This window comes from Sceloporus occidentalis, unplaced genomic scaffold, assembly GCF_023333645.1.
Source record: "Sceloporus occidentalis isolate IW3139 unplaced genomic scaffold, rSceOcc1.0.p SCAF_5, whole genome shotgun sequence".
Taxonomy (NCBI): domain Eukaryota; kingdom Metazoa; phylum Chordata; class Lepidosauria; order Squamata; family Phrynosomatidae; genus Sceloporus; species Sceloporus occidentalis.
This window is the reverse complement of record NW_028316985.1, coordinates 20,062,198-20,082,448: the sequence shown is the minus strand read 5'-3', so window position 1 is coordinate 20,082,448 and position 20,251 is coordinate 20,062,198. Positions and strand designations below refer to the sequence as shown.

At 39.8% G+C, this 20,251-nt stretch overlaps 1 protein-coding gene across 2 annotated transcripts in view; it reads right to left on the bottom strand.

The window, feature by feature from the left end:
• The window catches only part of LOC149311736 (sodium- and chloride-dependent GABA transporter 1-like), an 81,644-nt gene that overhangs the window by 6,378 nt on the left and 55,015 nt on the right, over nt 1-20,251 (bottom strand). Inside the window, exons 9-14 of one of the 2 annotated variants that reach the window (XM_089527803.1) lie at nt 17,757-17,881; nt 13,941-14,053; nt 8,710-8,841; nt 7,183-7,285; nt 6,570-6,670; nt 4,904-5,071 (exon numbers count right to left, since the gene is read on the bottom strand). In XM_089527803.1, the coding sequence (XP_089383929.1) occupies nt 4,904-5,071; nt 6,570-6,670; nt 7,183-7,285; nt 8,710-8,841; nt 13,941-14,053; nt 17,757-17,881 (742 nt within the window). The remainder of the gene's footprint in view (nt 1-4,903; nt 5,072-6,569; nt 6,671-7,182; nt 7,286-8,709; nt 8,842-13,940; nt 14,054-17,756; nt 17,882-20,251) is intronic. The other variant, XM_089527804.1, reaches the window with a different exon arrangement.

Sequence of the window (20,251 nt, the reverse complement as noted above, 5' to 3'; positions counted from 1 at the left end):
CCTCAGCCAGCCTTGCAGGAAGAAAAATCTTTTTTTGCACTGATCTGGACTAAATTATACAAAATGAATAGGCAGAACTGTACCCAAAAGAGAAGGAAAATCCTAATGAAAGCTCTTTCAGCAACAGAGAGTTATCCTCTCCCATTTCCTCTAACATCATGGTGCAGCAAATGGAGGCATTGTATTCCAATAATTGTTCTATACCACAGGATAAGTGCAGGAAGACCAAGGCTGGGTGACGGCTTTTTTTTGCATGAATGGGGAGGCTTTCCCATTATGCTTTAGAGCTAGGATGGATGTCTCTCCTAGACTAGAATTCACGTATTATTTTAATGATTCTGAGAGCCTCCTTCCCCACTTCCACATCTTCCTTTGTACTCTCTGTCTTAGCTTTGCACATGTTTTCTATTCCTCAGTGCTGTCCTTACTGAAACTTGGTGTGGAATATTGCAGTTCTAGCACTGACTGCCTTATCGCATAAGGAAAGAAAGTAGAAATGGAGCTGGAGAGCAGCAGCTTTCTCCATATCTTATTGCATGATGTCATATTGCTTCAGTTCTCTTCCCATGGGAGATGGTTACAAAAATGCTTTTGTCTAACTGGAAAAATCTGTTCAACAAAAGACATTCTTTTACAACCATCTCCCTAGGGAACAGAACTGGAGTGTTACGACATCATGCTGTAAGCAATGAGACAGCCACTACTCTCCTGCTCTGTTTCTACTTTCTTTTCTTGTACAATACGGCTCTGAATCACTATCAGTACACACTCTACCTGATTGTGTTGAGTTTCTTGGAACCCCACTTGCATTTTCTTCCACTCCTTATTTTGTATTTCTGGTTGCAAGAGTTTTGATTTTCCTCCCATCCTGAAATTCATGAAGTTTTAAAATGCATTTTAAAGGTACCCCACCAATCTATGCATTTATTTGTACAATTTACCTATAGTATGTTTCTGCATATCTTCCCCCCTAAAAAAAAAATTAAGCCACCATAAAAACAGTGGAGATGAATTTTCTGTTAAGAGTTAGCAACCTTTGTACACCTATACTCACTAACTAATTATAGTGACATCTTGCTATATCGCTTTAACCTATATCCATTTTTTTCTCTTCCCTTTCTCTCTTCCATTAGAACCTGTGTGTGAAAAATATTGTAAGTAAATCAACTTTAATACCCTTTACAAAGAAGACTAAACTTGTTACTTTTTTTCTTCTGCTAAATCCTGTGTGTAAGAAAGTTGGACGTAGGACTGGCTGTTGTTTAGCTTCTATCTTGCCATTCCCAATTAATTACTGTAAGATATAAACTACTGCTACCTCCCAAACCTCCCTTCTTTTGGGAGTTGTGGGGAGCTGCATGTGGAAGGAAGAAATCCCTTGGAACCAGGCCCATTTATTTATCCTTTTTACAAGCATGGTCTAGAATAGAGATCTTTAACCTTACTACAGCCTATACTGATTCCCAGCCTATAAGCCATTTTTAAACACTATATTTTTAATTTGGTAGGACACAGATTTTTTTGCATAATCATTTTTGGTTTTGCAAAACAAATCATGAAATGCAAAAATTATTGAAAACTATAAGTGGTCTTATAATCTTGCCAAATGGAGGAGAAAATTTAATGTTTTAAAATTTTGATTTTAAGAACTACACAAACAAAGATTTACCTTATACTAGCTTAGAAACTGGAAGATATGCTGCTTGAAACATACATTTCTTTCCTCCAATATGAAAAAATCCCCAGGCAGAACTTGGAAAAGTTACGTCTTGGACTACAGATCCCAGAATCCTCCTGAAAGCATGGCTCCTGCAGGTTGTAGAACCAGAAAGTAACTTTTCCAGGCTTTGTGACTGAGGAGTTGCCCCCTCTATCTGTTTCCATGTCACTTAATATCTAGATACCACATTCCTATAGTAATATAACAATATTCTCCCACCACATACACACGTGAATTCAAAATAGATTATTTCACAAAACAGATAGAACCTGACACTTATTGTGTTTGATTTTGTCTTTCCTCACAGCTGTAGGTAAATCATAGCTAAGCAGAACTGTATTAATTTATTCGCTCAGCAGGATGGGGATGATGCTGTCAAGACGAAGGTGTCCAAAATCAAATTTAAAGACAGTGACTATGAACAGTGGAAATTAGATTTTAGCAATAATTACTGAAGAGGTCAGTATGAGAGGCAAGCATGCCATTTTGTCATCCTCTGGGGAGTGAAAGCTACTGACGCCAGCTGAAGGCCACTACAAATAAAGAAACACAAACAATACCTTTATAGAGGCTAAGGCTTTGTGTGTGTGTTTGTGTGTGTGTGTGTGTGTGTGTTTTAAAATAAATCAGTATTCCCCTACCTCATATTTCAGCCCTGCCATTAACAAAGTAAAAGAGAGCCAGTGTGTGTAGTAGTTTGAGTGTTGGACTAGGACTTTGGAAAACTTGGTTTTATAAAATGCAGTTTAGATGGTACATGACTCCGGACAAGATTGCACATATGTATAAAACTCCAATGACCGATGCTGGAAGTGTGGTACCGGGAAAGGTACATGGATGCATTGCTGGTGGTTCTGCACCAAGGCTAAACATTTCTGGGATTCTATACAAAAAACAATCAAAGATATTTTACAAATTGATTTAAAGAAAGTTCCAAAAATATGTTTGTTAGGTATGATAGACATAAATTTGGAAAAATAATATGGGAATATTTTATTTTATATGTTAACAGCTGCCAGAACAGTCTATGCTAAAAACTGGAAAAATCAAAACATTCCAAACATATTAGACTGGATGTGGAAACTATGGCCCGTTACAGATGGGCACCCTAGGACGGACTCAGTCTGTGCTAGGGTTAGAAAGGGGCATCTCTTCCAGATGCCCCTAACCCTAGCACGGACTGAGTCCATACGAAATGGCGGCGGCTGTTCTTGACGTAGTGGATGCACTGCATCCGCACGTTGCACTCCAAAAATGACGCTGCAAGTGCGCGCTTCGGCACTTGCGCCGTCTCTTCCGGGGCACAGGAAGGAGCGCGATTTTCACGCTCCTTCTTTGCAGCGTCCAGGAACCGCGCTGTTTGGCTGCTGCAGTTCCCAGATGCTGCAACCGGCAGCGGCGCAAGACTGCCCCTTCTGGGCAGTCTGTAAATCACCTATATGATTTGTTAGAGAATGATAAACTAACATGTCTAATTAAATCCAAATTGATAGAAAAATATAAAGAAGAGTGGGCCCCAGTGACGGACTTTCTGGAAAAGTTTTGGATTCAAAAGAAGATGGATATCAATCTGGGGGAAGAGGAGGAATAATCTTTGTAATTAATCCATTAACTTAATACTGTATGTTGATATATTGTAAAAATTTTGCTAGCGAGTAAGAAAGATTTTCTCTCTCTCTTTGATTTTTTTTCTTGGTTTTTATTTTTATATATGTCAACAGAACACTTAAAGAAATAAGACTGGCACAGATATGACATAACGAGAATAATTGTCATGAGAATTAGATAATTGGTTAATTAATATTGTGGGGGGAGGAATCATTAATTTTTTTTCCAATTGAAAAATACAGGGGAATTAAACTCAATTGAAAAGATAAACGTGGAACTTTATAAATAGAATTAATCACAAGAGTAAACTGGATAGAAAACAATACATTGTTCGCCAAAGCTTTGGAAGTCGCGATTTTAGGATTTTTTTATTTGTATATGTGTTTTTGGTGTATGTCTGTAACAGTGTCTGTTTGTGTCTGTTTTATGCTTTAAATAAAGAATTTTTTTTTTTTAAAAAAGAAAAACTTGGTTCCAATCCCTGGTCAGCCATAGGAACCCACTGAGTGACCAGGATAAGTCACACTCTCAACCTAGGAGGAATTGCAAACTCCTTTGAACAATCTTGCCAAGGAAACTGCATGATAGGTTTGCCATAGGATTGCCATGTCAGAAGTGACTTGAAGTCATGCAACAACAAAAGTTAACAAGGTACTTATTGTTCAGGCTCAGCACTCCATCTCCATACCAATCTTCTTGTGACGATTACTATCATAGCATTATTATTACTTATTATGATGATGCCATCAGTTTGAAGCACTTTGAGCACCATTAAGCATTGAGTGATTCATGGCATTTTTGTCTCACCTGAAACTACTTCTTAAAATTAATTTAAATGCTATAGATCAACTGTAGCTTGATCAAGCTACCCAGCCCTTGAAACTGTCTAAATGCCTTTCTCAGGTCCACCCTGTTGGGCATGTAGATCTCAACAATACGGCCTACGTTATAGATGCTTTCCAGGTATGGAACCTCTTCTAAGGGAGAACTGAAAGATGGTTCCTTCATTATAATGCTTTAGTGCCATGTAAAGACTACCCTGTTAATTAGGGTTTCTGACTGTTAAGCTGGCATTTTATTTTACTTACTGTACTGAAGGGTTCTGGATTTGACATCCATGCTTGCCTAGTTTGGTCTGTAGTTTTGGTGGCATCTACTGAATCCCTTTCACTGCTGTTTTTCTGTTTCAGCACTCTCATGTTTTCATTCTATTTGCTGTGTTTCCCTTACAAACATTTTTAAAGGAGGTTATCACATTAGTTTCACTGTTGGGATAGACCTGGGATGCAACTGTCTTAAGGTAGGTATCATTGCATTCATCCATTGCTGGGCAGTATGAAGCCTGTATGCAACCCAGCCTTCTTTGGGCTAGTCCCGCATCTTTTCAAGAACAGGAAAACCCCATTCTTGAAAAGCTGCAAGAAGAGCCAGGGTTGCATACAGGCTACTATAGAGATTGACTGACAGGATTCAGGCCTTCATTAACACTTGCGAGCCCTTGAACCACTGCCATGACATGACTGTTCCAAGCTGTGCACACAATATATGTGAAAATGGTTTTGGAGTACTTCTTACCTGTCGGATTGTTCCTTTTGCAGTGAAGAAAAAGTACAGCATGTATCCTGGGATCAAGACCATAGAGGACAAGGCCATGAACCATCCGATGCCTTGACCCCAAGTTGGGTAAACATATTTTCCTAGACTCAGGGGAGTCATCTCAATCACACTAAAGAAGAAAACACCCTAGAGAAGTAAGAAAAAAGTGTGTCTCAGTATCAGTACAGAGAAAAGGACATTTGCTGACAGGTGTTACACCTTTCTTTTATGGTCCCTATACATGGCTTCCCCAGATAGCTATAGTAACACGCCAGCTCCCAAAGGAAGACTGTATGCCAGTTCTCCATTTTACTTTCACTATGATTTACCCAGTTTATTAAACTATTTCACAGAGGATCACTCAAAAGCAGAACCTCCACCTCCATATTCAGAGTCAATATATTTTAGGAAATTATCGCATTGACAAATAACCTGACTGCTCCCTAACAGGATGCTGCCAGGTTGCAGGATGCAGGCGGGTATTATCACACATAATTCATGGCCACTGCCACTGGGCGGCTGCATCCCGGCTGCTTTTCGAAGCCAGGAGCTTTCCAACTTTGAAAAGCAGCCTCCAAAGCACGGCCGGGACCTGGGATGCAGCCGGGATGCAGCCACCCATGGCAGCGGTGGCAAATTATGTGTAATAATACCTGCCTGCATCCTGTTAGGGAGCAGTCAGGTTATTTGTCAATGCGATAATTTGCATAAATCAGTAAGGTCACCAGGTGAGATTAGAGTATGGGCATCTCTCCTTTTAACAGCTGAGTAGAAAACAGAGCATTTCAGCAGGTACTGCTTTTCATGCAAGCAATTCCAGCTGAATTTCCCTCTTCTGCACAACCATTAAAAGGACAGGAGTCCTGTCTCTTAGAGATCAGGGAATACAACTGTTTTCTGGCCTTGCAATCCTCAATGGATCACTCAGCCATCAAAAACTTCTAATTTTGACAAATGGGTACCATTCCCTGTGTTAAACAGGAATGGGGGCCTGTGACCTATTTAAAAGGTGAGATGTCACTCCTCACTGCTTCCGGGTGGGGAAATTAACTCTTTTTGTGCCCTCCAAAAGGCCAGTCCAGAGAATTTGGAGAAGCTGGGGGCTGCAAAAACAGTTTTGTTCAGCCGTGTGCAGTCATGAGGCTTCACTTTGCCCCTTTGTTAGATGACCAGATGCAAAAGACGTATAACAGAGGATTAACTATCACTGGCATGCTCTGAGTGGGATCATTTCAGGGGCAAAGGGTTAAGGACCCCACAGTATGGTCCATATTCAGTTTGCTTACAGGGTGCTTTTATTTAAAACAAATAAGAAAAGAAACACAACAGCTAATTAATATAATGTTTATTTTATTTCTTGAGACCAAGCTGCTGTTTTGAAAATAAAATGTTGAACCCAATATCCTTTGGTCTGATCTAGGCAAGACCCTTTCACACTCCACAATAATAGAACTATGGATCCATTTTAATTGCCATGGCAGCATTCAGTAGAATCCTGGGACTTGCAGTTTCAGGAGAGGTTTTTTCTTAACCAGTGAGATTTGATGCCTCTACAAAGCCTAGAATCCCATATGATGCAACATGGCAATTGAAGTGGAATCAGCACTATAACTGTGTTGTGGTAAAAGGCCCTATAAGTTCTTACCAAGCAAACAAGTGGAGTGAAGAAGGACCAGCATATTTTCCACCATCCACAGGGTTTATAACCAATCATCTCTTCAATGTTACTGTAAAATCGATTCACTCCTGAAATGAGAAATATCTGTTGAAACAGGACAGGAAAATAGCTCTTCTTTTTAAAGCAGTGGTTGGATGGTCTCACCTCAGTGATGTTTTAGCTGTTGATTCCTGCACTGGCAGGGGTTCAGTCTAGATCACCCTTCATGTTCTATGATTCTATGTGTTAGCATGTTCTGTTATTTGTTGTTTTTCAGACCTCAGAAAGTTTACTTTTCAGATGAAAATGCCTAAAATGATCCACCTGAATCATCATACTGGCTGTTGCATTCTGGGAGATGTACTCCAAAAGGTAACTTTCCCCAGCTGTGAACCTTTCTTCCATTGGCCAAGCAAAAGATGGCAGAGTTATTGCTGGAGTTGTGTCATAGCACACGAGGGAGGATTGTCCTTTCTGCAATCACAACCCTTAATGACCCACCCTGTGTGGCTATGAACAACAATAAAAAAGAAGTCCCCAAAACCCAATCCAGACATTGCTAATGTTTGTGACAAGAAAACTATGAAGCAAAAAGACATACCATAACACCAGGAAATGGAGATAGTCTCAAAGAAGACAAGAAAGAGGAGACACATGCCACTGGCTGAATAATAATCAAACAGCTTGAAAACATAGATGCCACCCTGAGGAGACACAATATGAGAATTTAATGCAGAGGGGCAAAGAAAGATAGAAAACTCCCATTCTGAGTGTGTGTGTGTGTGTGTGTGTGTGTGTGTGTGCTTGCTTCCTTGCTTGCTGAGGTTAAGAGTTTTCTAGCCTATGTGGTTTCTTCTAATGGGTTGCTGTGGCTCATCTCAATGCAAAGTAATGATTAACAGATTAGGGGTCTGGAATGGTTTTTAAGGCTAAAATCATGGAAGTCAAGTCAGACTGACTATTTGCTTGCATTGAAATCATATGCAAACTTGGGCTGTTATAATGAACCTCATAAATGTCAATGCAATTTAAGGAGATCATATTCAAGACAGTGGTGATGGTGGTGATGATAGTAACAGCAGCAGCAACAACAACAACAACAACTATTTGTTTTGATATTGAGACTTTGGCCAAGATCCTGCATTGTGAATGTAAGTACAATGAAGGAGCTCCATTGCCATAGGTATATCTGATAATGCCACCTGCCCCTCTCCCTGCCACCAAATCTACCTTTGCAGTCTGGCAGTGCCCCAACCAAAGTGCTTCTGAGGTGTTGGAGACTGGGGCACTGGGAAATGATGTGTGCAGTGCTCTCCTGATCACAGGGCATGCTGAGAACAGGCTGTTGGAGGGAACACTCAGGTTCCCAGCACAACTGCTTCTCTCAAGGTTTCCCATGACTTGGAGAGTACTGCAAATGTCATTTCCAAGTGCCCTGACCTCCAACACTTTATAAAACCTCATCAGGATGCTATCAGGCTGCAAAGATAGGTTTTTGGGGTCATCTGTGGTTTTCATGACCATAAACATGAATCCCCAGCAGTTACGAGATCTTAAATCCATCTTTTGATCTCATATCCACTCAACAGAATGCAAGCCATTATTTTTAAATAAATTTCATAAGTATGCTAATGAAATTATGAATTATTTAAAAAGACAAGCAAATGAGTCCTAGAGCAAATCAGACCTGAATTCTCCATAGAAGTCAAATATCTAAATTGAGACTGTTGTACTTTGGCCATATCATGAGAAGATAGGACTCACTAGAAAAGTCGATAATGCTTAGTAAAGTAGAAGGCAGCAGGAAAAGAGGAAGTCCAATGAAGCCACAGCCTGCAATCTATAAGACCTGAGCAGAGCAGTTGATGATAGGGACTTGGAGGCCTCTTCGTTATAGGGCCACCATGAGTCAAAGTCAACTTGATGACAATTGACAATAGCAACAACAACAAATGTACTATGCACATGGATAATGCTAAATCATCATCATCTTTGGGATTTACACCAGAATACATTGGAATATCCAGTACAAAAAAAAGTTAATACAGTGTTGTTGTAGTAATTAGTATTGTTAATAGTAGTACCATCTAAGGAGGAAAAGACATACAGTTCATTAGTGAATATTTACCTGGGTGATATTGGAGAACCCAATGAGGTAGGAAATGAAACACACTATTGCAATGAAGGTTTTCTTCCTTGCTCTCAATAGGTGTGGGTACTCATCCATTAAGGCTGTGATGAAGCCTTCCACTGTGCAAAACTTCAAGTGAAAATTTGCAGAATATATTAACAACTTCCATATAGAATATATATCCCCTGTCACCCAAACACACCACACTAGAACACCCCTCCCTCAACTTTTCACATTGATCTTTACATCTGTACAATGGTTTGGATCAGCAATCATGGTTTTCTTTTGTTTGCTTCTGGATTCCCTTTTCTAAGTATATTATCTAATACTTGACCAAGGACTGGAGAAATTATTTTCTGAACTACCGCTCAGAATCTCCCAGCTAGTATACCTACTGGGTATGCTGACCAGGGAATTTCAAAAAAGTAACTTTCCCCAGCTTAAAACTCAACACCTTTCAAACCACCAAAATTTCTTAGATATCATTTCTGAGAGACAATGTGGGCCCTGCATCTTAGTTGGCAGGAAAGGTAGGTTTAAATCAACTGACCCATGTGTGCTGAGTGGTACCAGGACAGATGGAAGAATATGTATTCACATGTGTGGCCTGTGGCTAAGACCCCCCCCCCCCAGTATAGTCATCTGTGAATGACTGTAGTCTCTTTCCACCTTTACACTCTTTTTCTTCCCCTCCCATCTCATTCTCTTGCCTCAGTGGAAGATGTTAAGACGCTGCTGCTTCTATTTTTGGTTAAACATAGCTTGCTACTTCATCCAAACTGTGGTTAAGAGTTACTATGGTTAGTTTAAACAAACCATTTTCAGGTTTGAACCTGGCTTTCTCTCAGCAAAGACTGGGAATCATGTCGTTTTCAAGATATAGCAGAACTGCAGCCCCAACCATTCCTCACCATTGTCTGTTATGCTGTCTAGGGATGCGGGAAGCTACAGTCCAACAATATCTGCATAGGGCTGCATGACTCCCACCCTTGTTTTAAACTACCAATAGTTAATGCTAATCACTATTTATCAGTTCAGAGGGCACAACAAATTATGGTTAGTTACAAATGAAATGAGATGCTTCTGAACTTCCCCTCCCAACTCTTTGGGAGGAAGAGAGGAAAGGAGGGAGGGAGTGTGTTAGGAGGAAGCTAACGTTGTTCAATCTCATTAAACTAGTTGGGAGGGCACAATTTTGTTGGACTGCATTCCTTGCCACTGTTTATTCTGGTTTAGGCTGATGGGAGTTGAAGCCTTGCCCACCCCTTCATTAAACCATGATTTGCTGTGACATCAACAATGGTTATGTTATCTACAGAGCATATAGCATTAGTTGGGTTGTCCTTATTTATTCATTATTTGCATTTGTTGAAAAAGACAATGTTTGCAATTTTTGTTTCCCCCATTGTCTGAATAATGAGCTGCACATTGGGAAAATAAATCCCCAATTCTATTCAGTGATAAGACTTTGGAGCACATATGATACTTCTGGGGTATAGTTGATGGGCAACTGCAGACAGTTCTCAGATGTCACTTTTCAAAGCTCTCTTGAGCACCATAACCCTGTGGGGCCCTTCATTGCGCAAGTTGATTAAGAAGCAATGCTAAAAGTAATTAATTTTAGAAGTGTCTGAGAGGGTTTAGAGAGCTGTCACTTTAAAAGTATCTGCCAGCTACCTTGGGGGGGAAAAAGCAACTCTCCAGTAAATCATGCAAAATTAAATGCTTTTAAAAAGGTATTTAGCGGCATAAAAAAGAATAATAAATGAAAGAAATTGTTCAGTTAGCATTTGCATCATTTTTAAAAGGACTCTAAATTACAAACCAGGTCAGTTTAGACACAAGTGCATCTCCTATGAGTATTAATTTATAAATAGCTGACACAATGAAACAAGTGAATATTGCAGTAAAGTGAAGGGCTCTTTTTCATCTTAAAAGGCTGGGATGGAAACTACATTTGAAACCAAATCAATTTGTCATTGATTCAGTAAGAGCTGAACCACATACACAGCAAAAAGGATATCATGCATTTTGATCCCAGCTTGTACCATTCAAGTTCACTTCTCCACCCTTTCCTGAAAACTTCTGCCTATTAAATTATAATGACCAAAAAAGTCCAAATTAGCCTTCTCTGTTAAAGTACAGTCAGCCCTTCATATCCATGGATTCCTTATCCACAGATTCAACGATCCATGGCTTTAAAATATTTTAAAAAAATATAAATTCCAAAATGTAAACCTTGATTTTGCCATTTCATTGCACCATTATAATTAATGGAACTTGAGCATCCATGAATTTTGGTATCCATAGAGAGTCCTGGAACGAAATCCTAGCAGATATCAGGGCCCACTTTTCTCTGTACAAGAAGATTTTTATGAGAACCCTAACTCTCCTTTTCTGTTCCAGTCCACATTTAGATATTCTTAGATTTAGTTTTATGCTTATTTTATCTGCTGATGCCATTTCATACGGTTGTGTTTTTTATATGGGTATGTGATTATTTTGGTGTTTTAATAATCAGTAATTTATAATATTATTTGTAAGCAGCCTTGTGATAGTAGAGATTCTTAAAGGGCAAGTAGTATATATAAATTGTTGTTTGTGGTGTTATTTCCTTCACAGCTGGGTTTTCAATATATGATTTTCACCCAAGTCACATGTAATCTGATTTATCCAGTCCAGGAATAGCTGTATTGGATGGTTCTGCTGCACATACAGATTACCCCTGAAATTTGGTTACATTTTTGCATAATTTGTTTGGTGGGTATTCATGTCTCATTTATTTGCAATTTATACAGTGCTAGCAATACCATGGAACAATATGAAGCAGGAGCTTCAGATGATAAGACTCATTGAGGACATCAATTTCATGCTTGCTTCTCTAGAGCTCAATCCCAGTCTCCCATTAAAACAAAACTAAAATGAGCTCCTGTCCAGAGCAAGAGGGGGGAGTCATCTTGACATTTATATTTCAGGCACATCAATGCCTCAGGGAGTTGCCCTGATTTTATATTATTTATTTACAATATTTGCCCACGAAGCACTGGGCTTCAATTTGAGGTGAACAAAAGTTGATGAAACCGTAGGGGCAAAAGGTTCAGCAATGGAAATAAGATAGGGAAGCTGTGACAGACCCTTCCTTGGTGGTTTCATGTCTCTTCAATTCCTGTTTTGTTCACACTGTAATGAGGGCATAGATTAACTACCACCATTCCTGTGAAATCAGGAATGGAAACAAGTGCTGAAGGCACTCCGGTGCCATAAACTGTTGTACTAAAACCAGTGTCCAGCAACCACCCTCAGAACATTTTACAAGAAATTGTTATTGGGCATCCATTCTCTCATACAAATTGTTTATGAGTGGAAGCTTCTCTGTCACATGCAAACTTGACATTCAGATTATGTTGCAAGTGACTTTAAAAGAAGGAGGGGGAATCAATACAGAGCTGCAAATATATTTAGAGACAACGATATCCTCGCAATTTTATTAGTCTGCTTGCCACCTGAAAATACCTGAATTAAAAAAAAGAAGAAAACTTTCTAAAATTCTTATCAAAACTTGGGGGGGGGGGGGGGAGGAGTTGCTTAAAAACACTCCTGATCTGAGATTGCAAAAGATATGTATTTTATTTTGATATACTGAATAATAATATAAATATTTCTACTGCTCGGTCACTGATGATGGAAATCAGGTTGTGATGGTTGTGAGCCATTTTATCTTCAGACGTTTTATCTTCAGAAACTCGGAGCTTGGAAACATTACTTTTAAAAACTACAACTCTCAGAATTCCTCTTTCCCCACAAAAACAGATCCCAAATAAGATAGGTAAAAGAAAAGAAGCTAGCTGTCACCTAAGGGAATGCACATAGAATCATAGAGTTGGAAGAGACTGCAAGGGCCATCCAGTCCAACCCCATTCTGCCATGCAGGAGCTCTCAGTTAAAGCATCCCCATTGACAGATGGCCATCCAGGTTCTGTTTAAAGACCTCTAAGGAAAGAGACTCCATTACACTCCGAGGGAGTTTGTTCCACTGTCAAACAGCCCTTACTATCAGGAAGTTCCTCCTAATGTTGAGGTGGAATCTCTTTTCCTGGAGTTTGCATCCATTGCTTCAGGTCCTAGTATGTGGAGCAGCAGAAAACAAGTTTGCTCCCTCTTCAATATACATCCCTTCAAGTATTTAAATAGGGCTATCATATCACCCCTTAACCTTCTCTTCTTCAGGCTAAACATCCCCAGCTCCCTAAGTCGTTCCTCATAGGACATGGTTTTCAGACCCTTCACCATTTTAGTCACCCTCCTTTGGACATGCTCCAGTTTCTCCACATCCTTTTAAAATTGTGGTGCCCAGAACTGGACACAATACACTTTTAAAAGGATGTGGAGAAACTGGAGCATAAGACATGAATGTTTCAGATTAATGAGAACTGGGCATGCCCAGTAGCTATGCCCTGCTAGCTTTTATTAGAGGAAGAAAGGAAGAAAGAGCATGGATTGGAATAGCTAGAATCCAGAACAGGAGCAACAGGTTCTACTTTTAGCTTGTACAGCACAGTTGGAGAACCTCCTTCAGACTGAATCCATTTCAGAATAGATCTCAGATCTTTACCTTCAGTCCCATCCACCAATGGAATGCAAAAAGGCAGGACTGAAAACACCAGCATAGTTTAGCTTAAAACTCTTACTATTGGTATGTGAGGCAGTGAGGTGTAATGATTTGAGAGCTAGACTATGACTCTGGAAACCAGGGTTTGAATCCTAGCTTGGCCAGGGAAACTCATTGGGTGATCTTGGGTAAGTCATACTCTCAGAGGATGGTAATGGGAAACCCCTTCTGAAGAAACTTGCCAGAAAAACCCCTTTATAGGGTTGCCTTAGGATCACCATAAGTTGGAAATGACTTGAAGGCACATCCCAACCAATTGGTACGTGACCCTTAGGAGAGACATTGCAGCCTTTTAGCATGGGAAGAAAACTTGGACAAAACCAGGTAAATCACCAAGCAATAATACTGCAAGGAAGGGGACATACAGGAAAGCCCAGAGAACTAGATGGGGACCCCAGGAAGACCAGATCTGGTCCCAAGGCTGGAGGTTCCCCAACCTTCTTGTACAGCCTGCTGCTGTCATTTCCCCACTACTGGCGGAAGCACTATACATCCTAGCATAGCTGTGATTCCTGCCCTTAGCTATGTTCTTCCTCGGTAATTTTAAAAATCATCTTACCTGGCTGTCAAGACCCAGCATCATAAGCATGGAAAAGAAGAGAACTGACCAGAGGGGGGACATGGGCAGTTGTGTAACAACCTGTGGGTAGGCAAGAAAGGCCAGTCCTGGACCTGTAGCCATCAAAATACATTGAACCATTACTGTTTCATTTATTGTTCAGCTTTCTTCAGACATAGTGTACAATAGGATTAAGATCCTTATCACACTACACTGTTATAGTATGGTATCCCACTATAACTACCATGGCAATATCCTGTGGGATTCTGGGGTTTGTAGTTTGCTGAAGCCCAAGAGCCCTCTAAAGGAGAATTGTCCTTCCCTAAACTGCAAATCCCAGGATTCCATAGGCTGTTGCCATGGCAGAGTAAAGTAGAATATAGCACTATAATAGTGTAGCGTCATAAGGATCTATAGAATTACCATTTTTGTACAAAGACATAATATATAAAGGATTCTGGATACACTGCTCATCATGTGGATTCTGCAAACAGCCCCCCCCCCAACACAAAATATTCAGTGATGTCAGGTGCAATGGTACAAGGATATTGAACACAAATTCTAGAAGTTATAGGTCAAATGGTTGAGTTTGGGCTACAAATACTGTTTGTCGTTGATCTGTTATAGAACCCAGATTTTAAAAATGCATAGATAATTTTATAGTCTCTACTGAGAGGGCACTGACCGTGGGATTTGATTTGTCATCAGAATTCAGAGGCTGTCAGTCTGGAATTATCAGTATACAAAAGGATCTTGTTATTGTAGCACCTTTGAGACTAACTGTGTGAAAGAATTTGTAGCATAAGCATTTGTAGACTTGATCTACTTCCTCAGATGCATGGATCAGGCAGTGCAGAAATAATCCAGTTTGACACCCCATTAGCTGCTGAGGCTCAATCCTATGGAATTCTGGGAATTGTAGCTTGTCATAACATCAGAGCTCTCTGATAGAAAAGGCTAAACATCTCACAAAACTACAGTTCACAGAATTCCATAGCATTGAGCCACGACAGGTATACTGCTGTCAAATTGGACTATTTCTGCAGTGTGGGTGCCGCCAGAGTCTCCAAAATCTTATGCTAAAACTTGTTTCATACCATTTGTCTCAATGGTGTTACAAGATCTCTTTGCATACTGCTTTATCATCAGAGTGAGTCTTGCAAAGAGTGCTTCTGAGGCTACAGCCAGGTGGGTTTTTTTGGGTTTTGTTTGTTTGTTTGTTTGCAGAGTTTGGGAACATCACTTTTTAAGACTACAACTCTCAAAATCCCACAAAAAAGGAGTCTCCATAATGAGCTCAAAGTTGGTTTGATCAGATCATGATGTTGAACATTTTCACAGCCTGCATCCATAGCTTTTTGTGGGTTTTTTGGACTATGAGGCCATGTTCTGGAAGATTTTATTCCTGATGTTTCACTAGCAGTTGTGGCTGGCATCTTCAGAGAAAGATGCCAGCCACAGCTGCTGGCGAAACCTCAGGAATAAACTCTTCCAGAACACGGCCTCATAGTCTGAAAAACCCACAAAAAACTATTTGATCAGACTGGTACCACACATGCAGCACCAAGTGTACAGTCCCTGACACTCTTGGACCATGAGTACACAACTATGAATCCACTGGCTGCAGCAGGGTGAAAGTGAATGTTGTTTTGGGACCATCTGAGCCTCTCCTTCCTTCAGCAGAAGAAGTGGTGATTATGTATGGATGCAAGCCACACCATAAAAAATAATGCAAATGCAAGAGGTTCTTCATCATATACTATCCTTTATGAAGGTGTGCCTCACAATTAGGGTTGACAGGTGAAATTGGGGACAGGGTTCCAGTATTTTTAATGGTTGTCTAGAAGAAATTCCCTCTTCTGCACAACTATTAAAGTGCAGGATTTCTGTCCTTTATTCACCTGACAACCCCACTCCGAAAGTGTCTTGAATAACAAACCCATTTAGCAGTCAAAATGTATCAAAGTGTACTCTCTGATATAAGTGTAGTTTCTAATTTAATGCTTATTAAATAAATATTTATTCACTTAATTTTTAAACATATCACAGTACTGAGAACAGTCTACATCTTCTCTATTTTTCCTCTTTTCTTTCTGAAAACTGTTGTGAGGCTTAGTGTGTTGTAGTGGTTTGGGTGTTGGATTAGGACTCTGGAGACCAGTGTTCAAGTCCCTGTGTGGCTATGGAAACCTACTGGTTCACTTTGGACAAATCACACTCTGTCCGTTTTAGAAGAAAGTGATGGTAAACTCCCTTTGAACAAATCTTGGCCAGAAAACTCCATGATAGGTTCACCTTAGAGTAAACATAAATTGGAAACAACTTGAATGCACATAACAACATATAAATGCATTGGGGAATTTGTAAGATCAGATTGGTAATAAGGGTGGCTAGTCATTACTAACTAATCTGCTCTTCTTGATTAAAATATCTCCTATATTCCCCCCCCCCAAAAAAAAATGTTGTTCACATGTTCATTCAGAAGTAATTGCATACCCTTATTCATGTGCCGACTATCTTAAAAAATGTCAGCCCCAATATTTATGCAGAATGAGGATGTCTATTAAAGTTAAATGTCTCCCTAGGCAGAACTGACGCAAATTAAGGCCTGACTCCTACTACCAGTCTCAACTAGGATAGACCCATGGTCTCAGGGTATGTAAATCCCATTGATTCAATGTGTAAATCCCATTGATTCAATAGATCTTATCTCAATTACCAGTAAGATTGGTAAACATATATGTAAATCCCATTGATTCAATAGGCCTGCTCTCAATTATCCATAGGATTCAAGCCATAGGCTCCAAGAGTCTATTCCAGTCTATGTTTTTCTCAAGGCAGATCCTGAATTAAATGAATGTTTAAGAAAAAAAAATCCATCTTGCACCAAACTGATTTTTATTATGAATCTTTTGTTTGCTGTCATGATTACATTGATAAACTCTAACAATAAAATCAATAATGAACATCTGAAATCCCTAACAGGGAAATCCTAGGCAGGTCTTCTTAGATGAAATTTTCACTGACCAAAATAGGGCTTACTCCCCAGGTGAATTTATATAAGATTGAAGCTCAAGATTATATAAATCGATGAAATGGGTACGTTGGCTTATGGTAAATTAAGAAATCAACTTTTTACATCTCTCTTAATGTAGGATATATTAAATCCTTTTCTTTATAGGACATGCAGTAAAATTATGCCACTGAACAAAATCTGTGTCTGTAACCAGACAAAAATGAATGATGGGGTTGGAATCTCAAAGCTGACATAAATATTATATAATACACTACTCCTGAGCATGTGCAGAGTACATTTTTTTCTCCATTTAACAACTGCAGCCTTTTCCTAGGAGTAGGTCTTCACTGAGAGCATGGTTTAGTGGTCTAAGCATTGGACTATGAGTCTGGAGATCAGAATTTAAATCACCACTGAGCCATGGAAACCTATTGGGTGATCTTGAGCAGGTCACACTCTCTCAACCTCAGAGAAAAGCAAAAGCAAACCCCCTTTGAGCAAAGCTTCTCAAGAAAACTCCATGATAGGTTTGTGTTAGCATTGCCATAAGCTGGAAATGACTTGAAGGCACACAACAACAAGGCCTTCATTGAAGCACAGAAAGAAAGAATCAGAATCACACTTTTTTTAAAAAAAACGACTCATCCACTTCTCTTGATGGCATATTGAGAACCTGACCCAATTTTTCAGGAAGCTTTAGAAGCTTAGCTAATAATGATATCCCCATACTACTGGTAAACTCCTGCTGAGATGTCCTGCTTGTCTGAGCTATGTCACTTCCCCCATTGAAATTACTATACCTGAGGAGGCCAACTCAGCTATTGGCTTCTTGGTGATGTGAGCCATGAAACCAACAATGGAGAAAATAACAAATCCTGCAAAGATGCTTGTCGAGGAATTTATACCACAGACAATGATGGAATCTCTGAAAAAAAGAAAAGAATATATTTTGTGAAACTGAAGGCTTTCACAGCTGCCATCCATAGTTTTTGTGGGTTATGTGGCTGTGTTCTGGAAGAATGTATTCCTGACATTTCGCCTGCATCTGTGACTGGCATCTTCAGAGGATGGTGGCATGGAAATGAGAAGAGTGAAGATGGCAGCCACAGATACAGGCAAAACATCAAGAATAAATTCTTCTACAACATGGGCATGTAACCCAAAACCCCCACAAAAAACTAAGAACATATTTTGATTGACTGACTGACTGACTGACTGACGAAAACTTCCACCCCACATGGACCACAAAGCAGTTTCCAGAGCTAAACAAAAATTTACAATGGTTTGGATCAAAAGACTAGTCCAAGGCTCCCTGGTTACCAGTCAATAAACGCTGCCTCAGGCCTGCCCCACACCCCAGTCCTTATAACAGAAATAAGGAGAATAAGGAACGTGGCAGTGGGAATGGATATGCTTCTTTAGCTGCCCTGCTCACACATGAGGAGGAGGCAGGGATGATGCAGACCATGGCTATTGTTTTCAGTACCTGTTGGAGCAAAAGTACTATGGGAGGGGTGTATGGGGACATCATCCATGCAGCAGGACATGCCATTTTCCAATCCCCCTTCCTAGGTGCTTGGCCCAGGTGGGTGTTCAAAACAATAGCTATGTTCTGTCTTGCTCCTACGTGAAGCAAACCAACAAAAGTCTCAAACGACAAAAAACCCAAGATGTAAGAACACAAAACCAAACTGAAGGCTTCTTCCAAAGAAAATATTTATGTATGTAAAATATATCCAAATAAAATGTAACCCACCTCCAATTACCAAAACACACAACTGTGAAAAAATAAGGGATAAATTACACCCTCAAATAGAAAAGCCAGTAAAATTTCTAAAAGGGTATAAATACCCCACTGAAAAATGAGCAGTAGTAAAGAACGAATAAAATGTCCAAACTCAAGGTCAGAAAATTCAGACCCTGGAACAAAAAGGCCAGTAAAGGTGTCTAAAAGGGTAGCAGAAGCTGAGTTGAGCACAGACACATTGTGTTTATTAGATATATTATATTTTAAATAATTGCAGGCCACTGAGGAAGACAACAGTTGTCGAAACGCGTCTGGCCTCTAGTGTTTTATATCATTTTATGTTTTTATTTATTTTACATTTATATAATTCTTAGTGGGGTATTGTCCCCCCCTTTATCCCTTATTTCTTCACAGCTGTGTGTTTTGGTAATTGGAGGTGGGTTACATTTTATTTGGATATATTTTACATACATAAATATTTTCTTTGGTAGAACCCTTCAGTTTGGTTTTGCTGTCTTGCTGCTATCTCATTCTCTCTTTCAGAAGTGTGCAAGCTGAACTAGAAATCTAAAGCACCTTCTTCTTCACCTCCTTCTCCTTCCACAGCACAGAAGATGCAGGTGGACACATCAGTGTGTTTCTGTGTGCACAGGCACATATGTTTGGGCACTCATGCAGGGATGACAGAGATGACTGAAGTTCAAAAACGGCAAAAACTGGGGAGCATCCAATGAAATCCACAAGAGAAAAGGGGACACATGTCTCAAGATGCTGGAAGATAGTCTTTATTTGCTAAAAACTTTGAGTAATTTCAACCTATGGATATGCTTAAGGCCTTCCTCAGGACTGTATTTGCCCCCCCTCCCCCCCTGCATATAGCCTTATGGGGACTCTACAAGAGTAAAAGTAGCCCTAGGCTAAAATGCATTAGGTTTTTTAGCTAACAAAGACCAGCATTGGAAGCACTGCAGAACATCCATCATGATTGCTCTTGAAAGCCAGAGTAGACCCACCTGAAGCAGCAGCTACAGTAGTGGGAGAGGTGTTAGTAGGGGCCAGGTTAGTACCATCCTAAACCCTGGGATTTTAAAGCCAAAACCTGGAACCAAAAGGCAGCCCAGGGGAGCACTAGGCAGGTGGACAAAACTGTTATTCTGCATGGCCTTTAATCTTTGAAAATTGGTTTTAACATTAGCTTTTGGAATTATTTTTAACCTGTTCTTGAAGAATGTCAGCTTCTCAAATTTGGCTTTTCAAAGTGATTTTTAATCTGTATTCTATCTGTTTTATAGTATTTTGGTTCTGGAGCCTCCAGAGGCAGAAAAATAATAAATAAATACTGTAAATAAAAGATCCCTGCAATAAATCAAAAGAAGTTTTGTTTAGTTTAGTCTTTACTCATGAAAAGTGGTCAGCCAGGTACTTTTGGGAGGCCCATAGAAGAGGCTGGCCACTTTTGAAAAGGAGATGCTGAACAAAATAAATCTTTGGCCTGATCCACCAGAGCTCCTTGGGATAACATTCCTTTGTTATTTCTCTCCAGTACAT